The 19893-nt window shown below is 40.4% G+C and overlaps 1 protein-coding gene across 1 annotated transcript in view; it reads right to left on the reverse strand.

Annotated features, from left to right (window-relative positions):
- Window positions 1-19893, reverse strand: part of HPSE (heparanase) — a 729461-nt gene that overhangs the window by 356905 nt on the left and 352663 nt on the right. Inside the window, exon 5 of the mRNA XM_044059588.1 lies at window positions 17956-18127. Coding sequence (XP_043915523.1) covers window positions 17956-18127 — 172 coding nt within the window. The remainder of the gene's footprint in view (window positions 1-17955; window positions 18128-19893) is intronic.

The following is a 19893-nucleotide window of genomic DNA, read 5'->3' on the forward strand; positions in this document are numbered from 1 at the left end:
GCCATTCTGCACTAACTCCGAGCAGATCTGAGAACTGATGATGATTTTTTTTTTTTCATTACCTCACATATTCACAACTGCAGGCTGTATAGAGATAGCAAACACCTGTCACACTTCAAAAAAGTGCAGGGACAGCCGACTGATGGATAAACAGAAAGGAAGACAGTAGATGAGCAGTTTGGATTCAGATCAGGAATTAGTATGGTGAGTCCAACGTTGGCAGTGAGACAGATAGTGGAGGAGAAGCTAAAGATGAGGACTGAGTGCAAGTGAACATTGCCAGACTTGGAGAATGAGTATGATGAAGCTCATTTGGGCAGTCCTGCAATGTACTTAAGTCCCAGAAACACTGATAGAAAGAGTGCAGACTATGTACAAGGACCCAATGGCACAAGTACTAACAATTTTCGGACTTGCAGAGGAGTTCTGAATAGGGTTGGGTGTGCATCAAGGCTCAGCTCTGAGCTCACTGTTGTTTATAATGGTGATGGACTACATTAGCAAACTGGTTGGAGGGGACAGGTCAACAAAACTGATGTACGCAGACAATGTAGCATTACAAGCAGGCTGTGAACAACAAGTTCAGCAGCAAATGATTGGGGTATGAAAACAAAACTGAAGTGACATAGAATGAAACGGAGTTCAGACAAGACAGTTGTCATAGCAGCAAATGGAGAAATCAGAAGAAGCAGAAAACTGACACTGAAGGGAAGATAGCAGAACAGAATAATAGTTCTAAGTATCTAGGAGGGGTGGTTGAGGAGAAGGCAAGTCTGAATGGGGAAGTCAAAGCTAGAATCAGGGTGGGCTGCAGCCAAAAGGCACAGATTGTGAGGAGGTAGTATGTGACAGAATAATGTTAAAGAAGGTGAAAAATAAGGTGCCCAAACCCACATTATGACCAGCATTTCTTTATGGTGCAGAAACCTAAGCAGTGAATGCTGAGCAGTTGAGGAAGGTGGAAGTGATGAAGATGAAGTGACTTAGATGATAGTTGGATGCACACCATGGGATGCATGAATAAAATGATGACATTGCAGAAGCCAAACTAGCTTCAATTGCAAAAAAGGTCAAAACAAACAGATTACACATTGTTTCAGACACATGTTGAGGAAAGCAGAAGACAATTTGGTGATGAGGTTTTGGAAGAAACAGGGAAGAGGAAATGAGGACATCCAGCAAAGAGATGGATGGATTATGTGAGAGAAGACCTCCAACACTCAGGCATGACTCAAAGAAGGTACGACACCGGTATTGCATCAAAAGAGGTTGCAACAGTTCAAATGACACTCTGACTACATGAAGAAAAATGTTGGAAGGAGGAGTAATAATGATGTGCATTAACACGGGTTTGTGGTGAAGACATTTGGAATGTAAGGAGTTAGTGTGTCTGAGATAGCAGAACAGGTTATGGAGATAGAAGTGCTGATTTTGCTCATACTACATTTCCAGGGATCACTGCCCTTCCTTGACACCTTAAGACCCCACCTTTGCTAAGCTAAACAACAGTATTGTGGCCCCATGATGTTTGCATACCCTGAGTGGAATTTTAAGGTGTGTGTGTGTGTGTGTGTGTGTGTGTGTGTGTGTGTGTGTGTGTGTGTGTGTGTGTGTGTGTGTGTGTGTGTGTGTGTGTGTGTGTGTGTCTGTGGGTATACATATTAGATATGTGTAATGATTTATATGAGGTTACTAGGCTAATGGCCCTAGAGATTCTTCCCCTTTTTACAGTTCTCCATTATGACTTTACTTAACAGCAAATGATGCATTATTCCATATGACTTTCTTTTATTACCCTTTTTTTTCTATTGCAGTGATTAAGTTTTCTTCTAAATTACTGTCAACTCTCGCCAGCCTCAATTCCAGTGTGTACTCTATACGCCGTTGAAAGGCAAGCTATGGGTGTATAGTTTTTAGGTCAGCTGGAAGGTGCATTCTTTAGTTGGAGTGTTGCTTTTCCTGTTATTAACCAGTCTGGTCACTTTTCAGGGTGCTCAGATAAATAGATCTTACTCATGGCTAAATCTTCATGTAAAGATGTTAATACTTTTAACCAGAAGTTAGGTACTGCATCTGGGCCTGGGGTTTTCCAGTTAGGAACCTTTCTTTACTTTGTTTAGTCTCTTTGGCCATTACCTTGTCCCATTTCATATCCTGTACACTTGAACTTCTTATTCTTTCTTTTACTTCTTCCATCCATTTAGCATGTTTGTTATATTACACAGCATCTCCATAGATATTTCTCCAAAATGTTGGTGGTGTTTCAATTCCTTTTACTTGTTTCCCAGTTCTCTATAAAACCTTTTTTTGGTCATCAATAAATTGCTTATTTTGTACTTTTCCTTTATATTTACCTGCATATCATCTTAGTTTTTCAGCACATGCTGAAATTTTTAGTTTATTATGTGCAACAGTGCACGACAATCTGTTCTGACAGTCCACATTGCTTTTATCATATCTATCTTTTAGTATTTTTGTTGATCTATTCCCTCTTTTATGCTCTTCTATCAGTGACACTTCTTGTCTAAGTTGCTTTACAGTTTTCTCTACTCGATACTTCCATGATGGCATTCGAGTTCTACCCTTCTATCTCTTAAACTCACTTTAAGGTACAGCTGATATACAGCTAGCTCCAAAGGTAACCTGTACCTGCTGGGTTGTGGTGGAATAGCCTGCCATTATCATATCCCATGTTATCATTAATCTGTGTAAATCAACTTACACATGTTGTTAGCCCTTATTTTTGGAAGATTGTCTGCATTATAAACTGTGTGTGACATAAATGAGGGAAATAGAATTCAACAGTATACATACAGAGGTGGGTAAAAGACAACCACTGACAAGGAGATTTTACCCATATGCAGTAATAATGTGGATAAAAAGGAAACAGTCTTGGCAAGCTATAGACATGGACAGAATGAAAATAAATCTGTAGTGTTATTTCTGACTAACCTGCAATAATATCTGTGGCATGTTTATTGGAAACCAATGACTTCTGTGGATTTCAGTAAGTTGTATGTTCACTGACTAATTTACAGATACTTTCTGATGTTTAGTAATATTGTAATAGTTGTTAGTGCATGTGGTCTGATAGAAACAACATGAGGACGGTTCACTATCTATTGTGTTGATATGTTACCAAAAGTGCTTAACAGTTCGTTTTAATATGCTGACTTTTTTTCTGCACAGTTTCTGTATAACTTCCATTATGTGTGCTGCATACCATCTTATGGGACTAACATTTGTTATGATGTGTATCACTGACTGTGGTTGTATATGACAGGCATCTGACATTCTTGGAGTATGCATGCTTATTCTGTTTAGATGTCCATGTAACTGTGGAACACCATTACTATAGCACATAAGTTGTGTGGTTGTCTCCTACTTATAATAGCCACTGCCATGAGTTCAAATTCCACGTATGACCTATGCAACTTTTTAATGTATTGTACATGTGATGATGTTACTTATATATTATATATTCAGACTTTTTCACATTTATTCTGATTATCTGTTCATAACAATAATACAAATGAAACTGATTGTTTAGCACAGCTTTGCATTGTACATGAGAGGTGAGATAGTCAATTGACAAATGCTTGTAACATCATCATATCAATATGCGAGCCTCCATATAAAGTATGACATTTGCATATCACACTGTCTTCCAGATGTCAATCAGAAGTAGGGAAGACAATATGTCACACAGAGAGAATGAAATTATACTTGAGGTTCCTCCCCAGCATGATTTCAGTCTTCTTGGATGGACGGGCAATACTGTCTGGAGGAATGAAGTGTGACCAGACCTTCCAAACATGAACAATGCTTTGGGCAGTCACAGTAGATCCAGTGAGACCTGTCAGTGATGTTACTCTGGCATGAACCTCAGTACAACCCACAGACTGCCACCCTTGCTTCCCCAGATGAGCTAACAGTGTTACTGGCTTCAGATCATACCAGCAGGATATATGTTGCCCTCATGCCTAATGTTGACAGGAGTGGATTCTGATTACATGATAGCTGTGGTCCTGTATTTACTGACTAGTCCCTCAGGTATTTCACCATGTTGGAAAGCAGCCCGCAGACCACTTTCCCTTCATATCGCAGCATCATGGACACTACCAGAGTATCACCATGATATTAGTAATGAGGGATCTGGTGAGCACACCACCTGACACCCCTTTATTTTGATGTACAGTTCTGCATCAGGTACAGCAGTTGTTTTAAATGGAAAGTGGTTGCAGTCTATTGTACCGAGGATTATAGCATCATAGGATCATAGGAAGTTACTAGGCTAATGGCGTTGGGGGCCTTACAAGCCTAGCCAAGGCTTTATCCCCAAAAAAGAAATCTCAGTCAGTATCTGTTACCCTTGTCAGTGAGGGACAGAGGCACAAATTTCTGGTTTCTCATCCACTCATTAAGGTTGCGCTTGAAGAGGGTCATTGAGGTACTCTGTTTGACATGTATGGGAAGTCCATTCCAGAGATGGGGCAGCCTCTGAGAGACAAATCTGTCTCTCCAGCAAGTTATGTTGATGTCACATATTAGATTTAGGCCTGCCAAGCAGGTAATGTGTGAGGAGTTCATCTGTAGTAGGGCACGGTCCAATAGTGCCTTGTAGACAAGACACATATCACCTCTGAGCAGTCTGTATGATACCGAGTAAAGTGATAGTGATTTGAGCCTGTCCACATAGGATAGGTGTTGGAGGCCATGGATTCTCCTTGTGAGGTATTTCTGTGGCCTTTCCACTTGGTGCAGGTGTTTGGAGAGGTACATACCAAACAGGGTGTTATACTCAATTATAGGTCTAATGAGGAAGGAGTACAGAGAGGTAATAACCTCCTTTTTTCTGAATGCAATCGCTTTACTTATGAGATGAACCAAGTAAAAGGCTTTTCTGACCACTGCCGCTACGTGATGGTCGAATGTGAGATTGTTGCCAGCCTGAGTACACAGGTCTCTCAACATGGGTTGTGTGCTTAGGGGGTTGCCATTGATGTGGTAATCAGTAGAGGCCATGTTTTTGCTGAATGGCATGATAATACATTTTTTGTGTTTAACTTAAGGCCATGACTTTGGCACCAGTTATTTGTAGCTGAGAGACCCTCTTGCAGTATGTTAACATCATTTGGAGAGTCAGTGACAGCACCCAACTTGCAGTCATCCACAAACCTGGTCATCCACAGGCCCTTTGTCTTTGCCTGGACCTCTGAGAAGTAGATGCCAAACAGTAGGGGTCCCAGGACAGATCCCTGGGGAACACCACTAGTGACAGGTCTGCTTTCGGAGGTGGTGGTGCCTATTTTGACCTTGTGGGTCCTATCTGTGAGCCAGTTGGTCACCTATCTGATGAGATAGGGATTAACACCAAGTTGTGTTAGCTTTTCGATGATGCCCGAGTGGGGGATTGTGTCCAAGGCCTTGGCCAGGTCAAGGTAAGCTGTATGTACTGACTTTCCCTCAAAGAAGTCAACTAGGTTCAATAGGCAAGATCTGCCCCTGGCAAATCCGAATTTGGTGGGTTCGAGTGTTTGGAGATTGTCTGTGTCCTTACTTATGAGATCCATAATAATACGCTACATGGCTTTACAGATCAGATGTGTAAATCTAATGGGGTGATAGTTTCCTGGTCAGTAGTGGCACCACCTATGTGCAAGGGGATGACAATGGTGGTTCTCCACTCTGCTGGAATGAAGCCTGTAATTAGGCTGTGGTTGAATTGGGTGCTCAATGGCAAAGCTAGTTCTTGCTGGAGATGGTATAGAATACAACTTGGGACATTATCAGGTCCCATGGAAGCTGTGTTCTTTGCCTTTGATAGGGCCTTTAACACTTGATCTACAGAGATGTGAGGTATGGGACAAGTATCAGGAATGTCGGCTGGGCCTTTGGGGGGCAATAAGGGGGTGAAGTTTGCACTGAACCTATCAGCTAGCTGGTTGGCTAAGTCAGCAGGATCAGTGTAAGAGGTACCATTAAATACTAATTTGGAACAAAATTGGGCTTTGCTATGGAGGTTCCTAACATAACTGAAGAAGAACTTGTGGTCGCTTTGGAGTTTTTCACTAGTGATCTAATTTGCTTGGTGAGGCAGAGGAGGGAGATTTTCTGATTCGGAATTTGTTCCTTTTCACCCTTGGACAACAGTTTCTTCCTTTTGTTGTAAAGCCTGTTGATAGAGGATGTCCACCAGACAGGTTTGTGTTTCCTTGAGGAGCAGGGGAAATTGGCTGTAGCACATAATTGTTGCATGGCAGTTCTTTAAACCATGACTGTTGCTGGGAAGTGGATGTAATCATTCACCTTGTGCACATTGCTGCCAGGAAATGCAAGAGAATTTGAATGGCAGCTGCCTGGGATACTCCTATGGTATCTCCCTTATGCTGCTGAAATGTTCCAGAGGCCAGTATACCTACATTCAGACAAACTTTTGTTAGAGTGTAAAAGCAAAAAAAAAAAAAATAATAATAATAAACATAAAAAAGTGTGTGTGTGTGTGTGTGTGTGTGTGTGTGTGTGTGTGTGTGTGTGTGTGTGTGTGTGTGTGTGTGTGTGTTGAACAACAGGTTTTGGGTTAGCATGCATGTTCTGATCCATGACTGTTAAGACTGATCCAGCAGTAGCAGCAGTTAAGAGGTTTGCATACTTGACCTATTAGCTAAAGGGATCATTAGCGGAAATGTTTCATTTGATGTCAGTGAAGTGCTTGGACCGACATGGACAAACTATTGAAGTTGTCTTTGGGAGAAATGTTTCATGTGGTATTAGTGAAATGCTTGTGCATACATGGAGAAACTACTGAAGGGATCATTGGATGGGAATGTTCCATTTGGTGACAGAGAAGTGCTTGGGCATACACGGAAAAAGTAGTAAAAGGATCACAGGGGGGAAAAGTTTGATTTGGTGTTAGTGAAGTACTTGTGCAGATATGGACGGACTTCTGAAAGGGTCACAGGGGAAATGTTTCTTTTGGGTCAGTAAAAGTGCATGTACAGAAGTGTTGCACTGTATGATGAGGAAAGCTATAGTGAACCAATTTTTAATTACTGCAAACTTGGTTTCATCATTATTAAGTGTGTGTTACAGTTCATTAATTACTTGAAGCTTCGCTTAAAAAAACTTTTGAGTGTCAAAAAATTCACAGAAGGTGTGAAATGGGGTGAAAAGGTTCCCATTCAGCTTGATGGGACAGAAGAAAGAAGGTGAAAATGTTCCCATTTAGCCAAATGGGGCAGTGGAGACAGAAGCTCATTATGCATATGTGAGACTGAGAGATTCCCATTCTGCAAGTACATCACACTGAGTGGATTATAATTTCAAAGAATTTGTAGCTGTGGATATAACTGCATATGAGTACAGCTGATGATGATGCAAGGGATTATAATTGTGTTACCCTGAACTTTATTGTCTTGCCATCTCACACCCTTTTCCCAAATGCTGGTAGTTTCTTTGTTTCCATTTATGCATTGTTTGCCTGTTTGTCTCATGGGTCAGGATGTCTTTTTTTTTTCCTTAGACTAAACTTTTGAGATCACCACCCATGTCATACATTTGCTTTGCATACCTTCCATAAAGTGTGTCATATCTACTACTCTAACACCACTGTAGCCCTAGATGAATTTCCAGGTAACAAAGAGTAGATTTTCAAGCATCAATATTTTGGCCTCATCAGTTAATGTGTTTGTGTGTGTGTGTGTGTGTGTGTGTGTGTGTGTGTGTGTGTGTGTGTGTGTGTGTGTGTGCGTGTGTGTCTGTCTGTCCAAAGGGAGTTATACATGACAGGTGTGCATGCTGGTGACTGGGCAATGACTGAGAATTATGCTCTTGTGTAAACTTGGAAGGCTGTGGTATTAGTTCATAGGTTGTTACAAGGCTAATGATCACTAGGGCCGTTATAAACCTAGGCATATACCCCAACCCAGTTTTGTCCCTGAGTATCTTTGGGATCTATTAGGAATGGGGAGTATGTTACTAAGGCAGTAGCTAAGAGACTAGTGGGGCAAGTGTTAAAGAACATTATACTTACTGACGACCTCTATCCATCAGAGACATGTAAGCCAGACCGGGGATGAATTTTTGATTTCCCATCCAATGGTCAAAGTTTTATTTGAAAAGGGTCAGGGATGAACTCTGCTTCACATGAATGGGGAGCCTGTTCCATAACATGGGGATCCTTTGTGTCACAGATCTGTCCCTCCAGCATGTCTATTTGTGTCATAAATGAAGTTCAAATCCTTGAATCTAGTGTTTCTAGTACTGTTTGTTTTCTGGATGTATGAAAGACTCATCAGGGCTGCTTCTAAGGATGCCTTATAAGCCAGGCATAGATCTCCTTTCAGGAGCTTGTAGGATACAGACTAAGGAGACAGGGCCTTTAGGCAATCTGTGTAGGACAGGGTATTCATGCCCTGGATTCTCCTGATCAGGAATCTTTGTGGACTTTCCAACTGTTGCAAGTGTCTAGTTATGTACATGTCAGAGGGGGCATTGTACCCAATGATGGGTCTGATAAAGGCTGAGTAGCATGGTGCTATACTTTTTTTGGACTGGGACGCCATACCCTTACCAATAGGTTGGGTAGCAAAGAAAGATTTTCTTAGTATCTTTGCTATATGTTGCTCAAAGACTAGATTACTGTCTACATATGTTCCCAGATCCATGACTACATGATCGACTCTTAGGCGGGTTTTATTGATGGAGTAATTAAAATGGGTAGACAGGTTTCCACAGAGAATTATAGTGTGTTTCTTGATGTTGAGTTTTAAACTGTGGCTTTGGAACCAGTCATTTGTCTGTCAGACCCTCTTGCAAGATGTTTTGTCATGGGGTGATTTTATGACCGCTCCAAGTTTACAGTTGTCTGTGAATTTAGTGAGCCAAAGGCCTTTGACATTGGCCATGACTCTAGGAAGTAGATACCAAACAGGAGCACAGCCAGCATTGAGCCCTGGGGTACTCCACTGTTGACTGGTCTCTTGGTGGAGGTGGTTTCACCAATCCTGACTTCTTGGGTCCTATCAGTGAGCCAGCCAGCAATCATGCGAGTTAGTAGGGAGGTATGATTAGTTTGGAGAGTTCATAGGATCATAGGAGGTTACTAGGTTAATGGCTCTGGGGCCCTTACAAGCCTAGCCAAGAGTTTATTCCCAAAAAGAAACCTCAGTCGGCACCTGTCGTCCCTGTCATTCAAGGACACAGGTGGAACCCCTGGGAGAAATTTGTGGTTTCCCATCCAGTCATCAAGGTTGCACTTGAAGAGGGTCAGCGAGATGCTCTGTTTGACATGTATGAGAAGTCTATTCCAGAGACGGGGCAGCCTCTGGGAGAGAAACCTGTCTCTCCAGCAGGTTTTGTTGATGTTGCATATTAGATTCAGGCCTTTTGAGTGGGTAGTGCGGGAGGAGTTAGACTTACGGATATGGAACATCTCTAGTAGGGCAGGGTCTGAGATTGCCTTGTAGGGAAGACACAGATCACCCCTGATTAATCTGTATGATACTGAGTAGAGTGATAGTGATTTAGCCTGTCTGCATAGGACAGGTGTTGGAGGCCATGGATTCTCTTTGTGAGGTATTTCAGTGGCCTTTCCAGTTAGTGCAGATGTTTGGAGAGGTACATCCCAAACGGGGCATTATACTCAATTATTGGTCTAATGAAGGAGGAGTATAGAGAGGTACTAACCTCCTTTTTTCTGGATGCAATCCCTTTATGTGTGACATGAACCAAGTAAAAGGCTTTTCTGACCACTGCCGCTACATGATGGTGGAATGTGAGGTTGTTATCAACTTGAGTGCCCAGGTCTCTCACCACAGGTTGTGTGCTTAGGGGATTGCCGTTGATGTGGTAATCAGTAGGGCTCATGTTTTTGCAGAATGGTATGATGGTACATTTTTTTGCATTTAGCTTGAGGTCATGACTTTGGCACTAGTCATTAGTTGCTCTGAGACCCTCTTGCAGTATGTTAACATTATCTGGGGAGTCAATGAGAGCACACAACTTAAAGTTGTCTGCAAACCTGGTCAGTCACAGGCCCTTTGTCTTTGCCCAGACCTCTGAGAAATAGATGCCAAACTGTGGGGGTCCCAGGGCAGATCCCTGGGGAACTCCACTAGTGACAGGTCTGCTATCGGAGGTGGAGGCACCTATTTTGACTTTGAGGGTCCTGTCAGTGAGCCAGTTGGCCACCTGATGAGATAGGGATTTACACCAAGTTCTGTTAGCTTTTCAATGATGACTGAGTGGGGAATTGTGTCAAAGGCCTTGTTCAAGTCAAGGTAAGCTGTATGTATTGACTTTCCCTCATCCAATGCCTTGGTGACAATCTCAAAGAAGTCAGCCAGGTTGAACAGGCAAGATCTGCCCTTGACGAATCCAAACTGGGTGGGGTCAAGTGCTTGGAGATTGCCTATGTTCTTGTTTATGAGATCCATAATAATACGCTCCATGGCGTTACAGATCAGACTTGTCAATCTAATGGGGTGATAGTTTCTTGGGTCAGTAGTGGCACCACCTTTGTGCAAGGGGATGACAATGGCAGTTCTCTACTCTGCTGGAATGAAGCCTGTACTTAGGCTGTGGTTGAATAGGGTGATCAATGGCGAAGCTAGTTCTTGCAGGAGATTGTGCAGAATGCATCCTGGGATACTATCAGGTCCCATGGAAGCTGTGTTCTTTACCTTGGATAGGGCCTGTAACACTTGATCTACGGAGATGTGAGGTACAGGACAAGTACTGGGGATGTCAAAAGGGAATTTGGGGGGACAGGGAGGTGAAGTTTGCACTGAACCTATCTGCTAGCAGGTTGGCTAAGTCAACAGGATCAGTGTAAGTGATACTGTTAAGTACTAATTCGGAACAAACCTGGGCATTGCCATGGTGGTTCCTGACATAGCTGAAGAAGACTTTATGGTTTCCCTTTGTTGTGGAGGTTAGTTTCAATTCACAATTGGCCTTGGAGGTTTTCAGTAGTGATCTAATTTGCTTGTTGAGGCTAAGGAGGGAATTTTTGGAGTTGGTTCCTTTTTACCCTTGGACAACAGTTTCTTCCTTTTGTTGTAAAACCTGTTCATAGAGGATGTTCACCAAACAGTTTTGTGTTTCATTGAGGAGCAGGTTTTACTTCTATTAGGTATGGCTGAGTTCATCCAGTTGTCCAGGTGTTTGTATACTGCATTGGTGTGCTGTTTAGCATATTTGTCTGCATCCTCTGTCATTTTCAATTGCAATATCAAAACAGGCATATTATATGTAATCTGAGAGGTATGCACATATTTGAGATTTATAGATTGTTACTAGGCTGATATCAGAGGGGCCTTTCTAGGACTAGCCAAGTTGTTCCAAATGAATAACGATATCATGTATCTGAATAGGACATTGAGAGCCAGGCATTTATAGGATACCTCTGTCCATAAGGGCCATGGTTGCCAATACCGGTGTAAATTTTCTATTCCCCATTCACTGGTCTATATTGCACTTAAATTGGGTAATAGATGAACTCAGCTTCATGTGGATGGGATGCCAGTTCCATTGGAGTGTCAGTCTGTTTGACACATATCTGTGTTTCCGTCATGTTCTGTTTAAGTCACAGACAAAGTTCAGGTCCCTAGACCTTGTATTTCTGGTACTCTTTGACTTACAAATATATAGGAGGTTCATAAGTGTGTAGTTTGCAGATGCCTTGTAAGTCAAGCATAGATCACCCCTCAGCAATCTATAGGAGACTGAGTAGAGGGAAAAGGGAAAGGGCTTTAAGGTGTGGTGCATAAGGCAGGTTTGTTATGCCTTGTATTCTTTTGTAAGGAACCTCTGTGGTAACTCTAGATGCTGCATATTCCTGGCCAGGTACCTACCAGAGGGAGCATTTTACTCTATGATTTGTCTGATAAGGGTAGAGTACAGTGGGATAATGAACACTTTGACTCTAGATGCCATGCCTTACTTATAAGTTGCCCAACATAAAAGGATTTCCTCACCACTGTGGCCACATGGTGGTCGAAGGTAAGGCTACTGTCTATGTGCGTACTCATATCCCTGACCATTGCGACAACTCTTAGAGGTGTATTATCAACATGATAATTAGCCAGGGTGGTTGACTTCCAGATGGGTACAATTATGCATTTCTTAGCACTGAGTTTAAGACTATGGCTTCGGCATCATTTGTTAGTCAGAGATAGACCTTCTTGAAGAATGCTAGAATCTGCAGGGAAGTCAATGATAACCCCCAGCTTGCAATCATCTGCAAACTTAGGCAACAATAAATCTTCAGCATTTGCTTCCATTTCAGAGAAATAGATGCAAAAAAGGAGCAGACTCAGTACAGAGCCCTGGGGGACTCCAGTAGTAACTGGCCTCTTGGTGGAGATGGCCTTACCTATTTTGACCTCCTGGGTCCTTTCAGTGAGTCTATCAGTGAGATTCACTTGTCTACTTTCTACTTTCTTTAAAGGTATTAAGCTGTACAAAAATAATATAAAAGTGAGGTTGTCAGAGGGTGTTCTGAAATATCAGTGCAAGGATATTTTCGAATGAAGCTAGGGTAGAATTCAGGTTAGAATGCCCTTTGTAAATTGAGTAAGTAATGTCAAGTTTGAGTGTTGCAAAGTAATTTACATCATTCATAATGGGTAGTACACAGGCCAGCCAGCACATTTACAAACAACATTGTTCCTTTTCTACACTGTATGATATTGTTTGATAAAATATAAAAAAAAAAATTTAGCTTTGTCTAAACAGTGTGCTATAATTCTCCATGTGATGCTTTAATTGTTTTTGGTCCTCCAGATCTCATGGTACTTGCCCAGCCCCCAGGGTCCCACTTCTATGCCGAGTCTACCAGTCATACTCCTATCCCTAGAGTTTTCTGGCATTTTGTGGATACAGTCATGGATCCTAAAGGTACCCTGGGAGCTCAGCCATCTGTGCTTCCTTCCTGGGGAGTTTCTTTATTATGACCTACCTGATTTGCCTTTCCCCATCCCCACTCTCATTGACTATATTTGAGGACAACTCTCCTCTATTGACCAAACCTCACCTTAGGAAGCATCATCAATAAGCACCCTCCCTCCCAGGATGGGCATTTCCATCCCTCCCTGCTGCTGTCGCAGTCACCAAAGCCACTAATCGAACACAGGAGAACTGGGCCATGGTTAGTGCTTTATCCCTTTATGCCACTAGAGCAGTGCATCTGGGCTGTAGTTAAGGATTTATCTCTCTCTGCACCACTTCAGTGGCAATTTTCATTTTTAGGTTGATCTGTTTGGTGATGGTGGATGGTTTTCAGTCAGAAACATTTATTTGAGATTACACTTTTCATGAGTAAAAGCTCATTATGTCTTATAAATTCTGCTGCAACTGTTGGGCCACTATGAAGGATTGTGGATACCACTGTCAGGGAAGGGAGTTATCCCTGTACTTTTCCCTATTAGAGTTAGCATTAATTTACTCTTTTTGATAACTTCTAACAGTTGCAAAAACTATAAACAGAACAGTTACACAGAAGTAGAAGTTGGGTGGTTACCACTCACACCTACTCAGACTGGTGTAACATACTGTAACAGAGACCAATATGCCAGAAAGCAATGAGTATTTATTGAACAGAAGAAAAAATACTGGTGCAGACTCTCTTTGTATACATTGAAGCAATAGAACTACACAAAGGACTATTTCTGTTGGTCCACAAAAAAAAGTCTCTCAAACCAGTTTTGTCAAATCGTAAAGGTGCTTTTTTTCATCTTTCTTGTTTAATAGAAGACATCTAAGCTTCTTTGGGTATTCCACAAGGTCTTTTTTTTGGTAGCACAATCCTACAAACCACTATTCCATGTCCAAACTCCCACATCATTAAGAGGCCAGCTTTTCTAACAGGCCCAAAGCCCACCTTTAATAGAATAAATGTTCATTAACTAAACCCTTAAATCTAATACAAAAATATATTGGTCTGTTTTAAATAAGCAATATTATTTAGACTATGTACAAAATGAATTTGTCTGTTCAATTTAGTCACAATTTGACATATCATATGGCAAAAACTTCCACACTATGTAATATTCACATGCATAGATATATACTATGGATTTTGATTAAACTGGACCCAGAAGCATATGAAAATGCAACTTGCAAGCTGAGCAAAATCTGCTGTACCCAAATTTGTGTAGTATATGTTGTAGAAATACATGGTGTTACCAACAGAAAATGTTAATGTACAGATTTCACCACCGCTCATACAGAAAGTCAAAACATAGTTCAAACTATATACATTCAAAATGGTGTAGATACTGCAGCTGAGCATTGAATTTCCACTGCTCTTTTCAACAAACACACAAGATCCTTGCATCCATCTGAGCTAACACCTCTTTGGCAAATGGGACCTCAGTTTAACATATCATTTGAAGGGTGGCAGATTCAAGACTTTATAGCTCTCTTGTGCTATACTGCAGTGCCATTAATGGGAAATTCACCCAAGTACCTTGGGTAGTGAACAGACTACCATTACATGGTGGTTGTGCCTGGAGAGCATACAGAGGGGTTAAAAAGTAAAAGTGATGATAACTTTAAGAGATGTCTTTAATGTATAGGATTTTTCCCAGCAGAGAGGGGGAGAATTCAATGGAAGAGGGTATGGGTACAAGGAGCTGACATGATGTTGCTTCATGTAGCATATCTAGACACTCACAACAGTAGATATGCAAACCTTTGAGATTTAAGAGATCTCAAAGTACAGCTAACTGTTTCTCTTTGACAGGAATGACTTAATTTGATTGGAGCAGAGTCCCAGGATACCACCCCAATATGTAATTCACTTTATTGGAGTAATACTCACAGATCACTTAAAGGGTGCCCCTGTGGTAGACACCCTAGAAATGCAGGGTGGCTGCACAGTTTGGGCTGAAAACTGTTGGTTGGCATGTGACAGTGTAGGGTGTCGTTTTCATCATGCCAAAACAAGAACAAATGGCTTAGAAATGGATATATAGTGGTCTACATAGCTGTTGGGCATAGACAAAAAAAAAAAATCAGTGCTAGACAAAGCTTACAAGCTGACAAAGCACATGACAATACTTTTGTATCAGAGAGTGACAATGAAAAGGAAGAAAAGCATGATATGGTATGTTCAGGAATAGTATGCATATTAGAGCATAGCTGCACTGTTTCAAGTACATTTATTATTTATTTATGCATTTAATGACATTTGATTAAATAATATAATGTTGTATAATCTCAGTAATACAGTCAAAAGACAGATGGACCCTTGTGTGTAATACCCCCCTATAACAAAGTGAGAACGTAACCCTTGTACTGAAAAGAGAATTTTTGATCTAGACATAATGACAGGTAGCACAGTATTAAGGAATGGTTATATTGCAGTTGTGACTATCACTATTTTACAGAACAGATTTCCAATGTGTGCTGCATATCTTTAGTAATGTCAATAATATAGGGTTATCACATGTCCCACTTTATGCAAGACAGCCACTGCCTGGGCAGTTGTGTCCTGTGAAAAAACATTAACAGTGTCAAATATCAGAATCAGAAATACTTTACTGATCCCACAGGAAATTGCTGAGAATTTTAGGACAAAAATGTTTCCTACATTTCCTTTCAATACATGCACAAATCCATTATCGTGTCTTTGAAACACTTAAATATTATATGAAACAGTATAAATAACTCAAATTCTAAAAAAAAATGAGCTTTTATTTTGGCAGTAAACCGAAGTCCAGTCCTTTGCACTGGTTGTAGGTGTGATTTGTCCTACAAAATCTCACATTTTCATACAAAAATTCCACTTTGGGCACGTGGAGATGTGGCAGCCCTACAGTGACTCTGTATATAATTGTGCAAAAGCAATATATGAAGTCAGGACACAACACACATACAAGGAAAATTATCTATTTTGTGTTGATTTGCTATGAAGGGCAAAGTACTGGTGAATGAGGTAGTGAAGAAGGTAGGATAGTAGTTGTGTCACTGCTCTGATGTTGCCTTCATGTGAGTAACTTGGAACGGCAACAACAGTTTGAAAAGTGCCCTGTAAGACTAAGGACTGTCAGACAGGGAATTAGCCACTCGTCAGGCAGTAGTGACATAATGAAAACAAAAAACCCACACTGTATCATTTCAGTTACCTGTCTACAGATAACAGTGGAATCAAGTACAAATGCATACAGTTGTAAGGTAGAAAGAGAAATAAAACTGCTTAAGGCCATATCATACTGTGCAACCACTAAGTCACCTACATGTAGCATACAGCACATATAGTAGGAAATGCATGAGAACAGCACAAAATAAAATATGAAATTAAAGGAATGCATGAGTGTGTCTGGCATCCATACCTCTCAACTGTCCAGATTTTTGCATAATGGCCAGATTTTCATCTGATATTTTTCGTCTGTTGCGCATAAAATTTGCGATTTTCCTCCAAATCAATGAAGATGAAAGCCACTAAATAATGACACATATCTGAGCTCAGACTTCTTATCCTTCAGAAAATGCAGATAATGCAAATTGTGTTATTCTAGCAGCTTTCAGAGTTTATATGTGTAATGTAGACTACAAATAAAAGGAACTGTAGACTGTCTACTCATGTTTAAACCCTGTATCAGACATATGCCTTTTTACAGAGCTATTAGAAGGTAAGAAAACCATCACACTTGGCTAATATTCAGAGATCAATTTGAACATGACAAAAGAAACAATACTCTTTCTACTACTGTTTGAAACTTGCATCTTTCAGATGCTTTCAACAGAAGCTAGGGCTTTTGTGTCATAAAAATCATTGCACTTAGCTAGCATTTAGAAATCAGCAAAAATTAAAATATGAAATAAAATTAACTGAAAGCTCTGTTTACCAATGTTTTAACTTTGCACTGCTCAGATGCTTTCCTGCAGGGTTGTTGTGTCTTTTGGCTTATCCCGGTTAGGGGTCGCCGCAGAGGAACTCCGGTCCGCTAATGTTTGGTAGTGTTAGCAAGTAAAGTCATAACATTCCTGAAAACCTAGTTTTTCTGAGGATAAAAAGGACAGTTGAAACTAATGAATGACTCAGTGAGAGTTGTTGTGAGTACAACTGCAATTTGATGAGGAATCTGCCTAACTTCTCTGAAGCTTCCTGTAAGCACCCTCCCCCAACCCCTGCAGCCAAAGTTAGGACATGCCCAGAAAGCCAGACTGAAAATGAAAACAAAGACCAGAATCAAAACAAAAAATCCCTGGGATTGTCCCTTTAAATTACCCAACTCCAAATGGAAATGAAAGAAAGAGCCTCCTGGCAGTCTGGAACCAGACATCCCCAAAGCTGTCATAATTTAAACAGTGATTTAGATTTTCAGCTCCTCATATCTCCTCCTGTAGGCAGTTGGGATGATGTGTTGGTAACTCATGCCAATTCATGTTACATGCATCTCTGCTGCATTAAAAACAATGATGATGCATGTCCTTTTTTATGATCTAGAAATGTGAGAACCCTCTGAAACACTTTTCAATGTTTTATGTCATTTAAGCATTCAGCATGGAAAATTTTCAATGGCAGCCGCTACAACTGAAATCCAAACTATATAAATGGCAGAAGGGAAACAGGGTTGGGCATGGCCTCTTAGCCTCATTTGTAACATCACTATATGCCCTGGTAGGAAGCATGTGTGCACCTGACTGCAAGGCACAGCATTTTACTTAGCTGGGAATATCTAAAAAATAAATTCTAACAGTTACCCCCCTCACTCATTCTTCACAGTCACATCTGTTACTTCTGTTTGGTTATTTGTCATGTGGTGTGTAGAAAGCAGAATAAGTCAAGACTTCTGCCAGATATGTATTTTGCTTTAAAGTGTGCTCTTGGATAGGTAACTGACTTACTGATTTTACCCTGACAGACAGAAGGAAAATGCATTAGGCCTACTGAATTATTCTGCGTGTGTTCTAATTACATAAAGAAATTACTTTTCAGCCTCTTACCTCTCAAGCAAGTACTCTTTTCCCCTCCTGGGTTGACCAATATCTGGTCCAAAAAGTTGAGAATCCTTATAGATTTTGAAGTTCTGCAGAAGTTTACGAAGAATTAAAAAATCTTCTCCAAGCTGATAACCATCAATGTAAATTCCTGCTTTGTGTCTGAAACTATTAGGCTCTAAAGAACAACACAAAATGATGAACATGAAGAATAATTATTTTAAGAAAACTTAAAACTAAATGTAAACAAATTACTGTAGTAAAGCCCTAGCAAAGACCTGACATATGTTTTTTCCAAATTTAGTACATGCAGAAGTTATCTCCCCACACTCAAAAAAAAAAAAAAACTTTTGCTCTACAAACATGACAAGAAAATACATAGTTTTTTCACAGCTATTTGAACTGTACAGTAGGGACTCAAAGGAAATGCAAATAATAAACTTCCTCACTCCCAAGCAGAATAACACAATTCTACTTCCACTTTTAATAAATTAACTTCACTGCACAGAAACAAGTTTCTAACAGTCAAGACAACCTTTGTACAACAAATATACATTACTTTACTAATTTCCACAACAATTATGATTAGGTCACCACATGGATATTCAATTTTTTTCAACATGAATCAATAAGGGTTATGATTTCACAGGTAAATACTATGTTAGCAGTCTGCAGACTATTACTATTACAAGCATAGTCAATATCCAGGAGTCAGAATCAAACCCTATTCCTTGTATATGTGAAGGAAGGACCTTAACTGCTATGTGAACTCTACCCCTGACAAATTATGCCCCTCAACCCCCGGTGATTTATATCAACAAACAAGTAGGAACAAATGAATAGAAACCCTGGCTGGGATTCAAAAAAGGACCAACCAGCATAGCTGCTCAGCTAATACTTAGACAAATAAAGGAGCCATGAACAGACAGCTAAGAATTTAGGTAAACTGGCCAAGCAATAAGGCAGATTAGTGCAGCTACCACCGCCACTACCATTGTCAACATGAAGCAGCACTGACTTCAGGTTTAAAATGTCATGAGATCCCATATTCTGCAAGGTAAAAATATTTAACTCAACATAAAACAAACAGTAACAGAATTAATGCAATAGTCCAAACTTATTATAAGTGCTAATGTTAAATAAAACAGTGGATGTTCAATAGAAAGTTTGGCAAACTTAGTATGCAGTGCAGAGCTGTATAGTTCCCCAGACTGTAGCTCAGTATCACCAGATTTTGTATGGTACTCACCTCCCATATTCAACAATAACTTACTTTTGGACAACACATAATATTCACTTCACAAGAATTCATGAAAGCTGCAACTTAGCAATGCATCCTGCAGTTCTGGAACTTTGCACGTTTGGCCAGCAGGACAGCACTGATCATGCACACAATGAGCAGCAAACTGTTTATGCTCAGCACCAAGCAATTTTATGAATTGCAATCAAGCATTCTTCTTTGGGCTTAAACACAGCTATACTGGTTTAAAATGCAAGGTGTTTGAATCCCACCAATTGTCTAAAACTTTTTTTTCTCCCTTAAGAGATCTATGCCTCTTGGTGGCTTTTTACAGATGTTTTTTCCCAGTTCAACTTGATCATACTTACAGGAATGCTGAACAGCCCACCATGGCTTGGAGAAATACTGGAAATCTTAAAGCAAAGGATGAGGTTTCTCTGCAGTTTTTTTATTAACATATATTGTTGAAGAAAAAAGATACAACAGTCTACTTAAAAATTTTATAAAGTTTTTTCTTACAGCTTATATTTCTGGATATGTAACTACATCACCCTTGCAGGCCTGCAAAATGCAACAATAACTGTATCACAATAATGGGTTAGGGATAATTTTTTTGAAATCGTAAGTCCCTTAAGTCATGATACACTGAACATTACTAGGTGAAACAGACTCTTGTTAGCTACTGTTTCTCAACATTTAAAACA

The sequence above is a fragment of the Protopterus annectens genome, chromosome 17.part0 (genome assembly GCF_019279795.1).
Source record: "Protopterus annectens isolate FY-2018-M chromosome 17.part0, PAN1.0, whole genome shotgun sequence".
Lineage (NCBI taxonomy): Eukaryota > Metazoa > Chordata > Ceratodontiformes > Protopteridae > Protopterus > Protopterus annectens.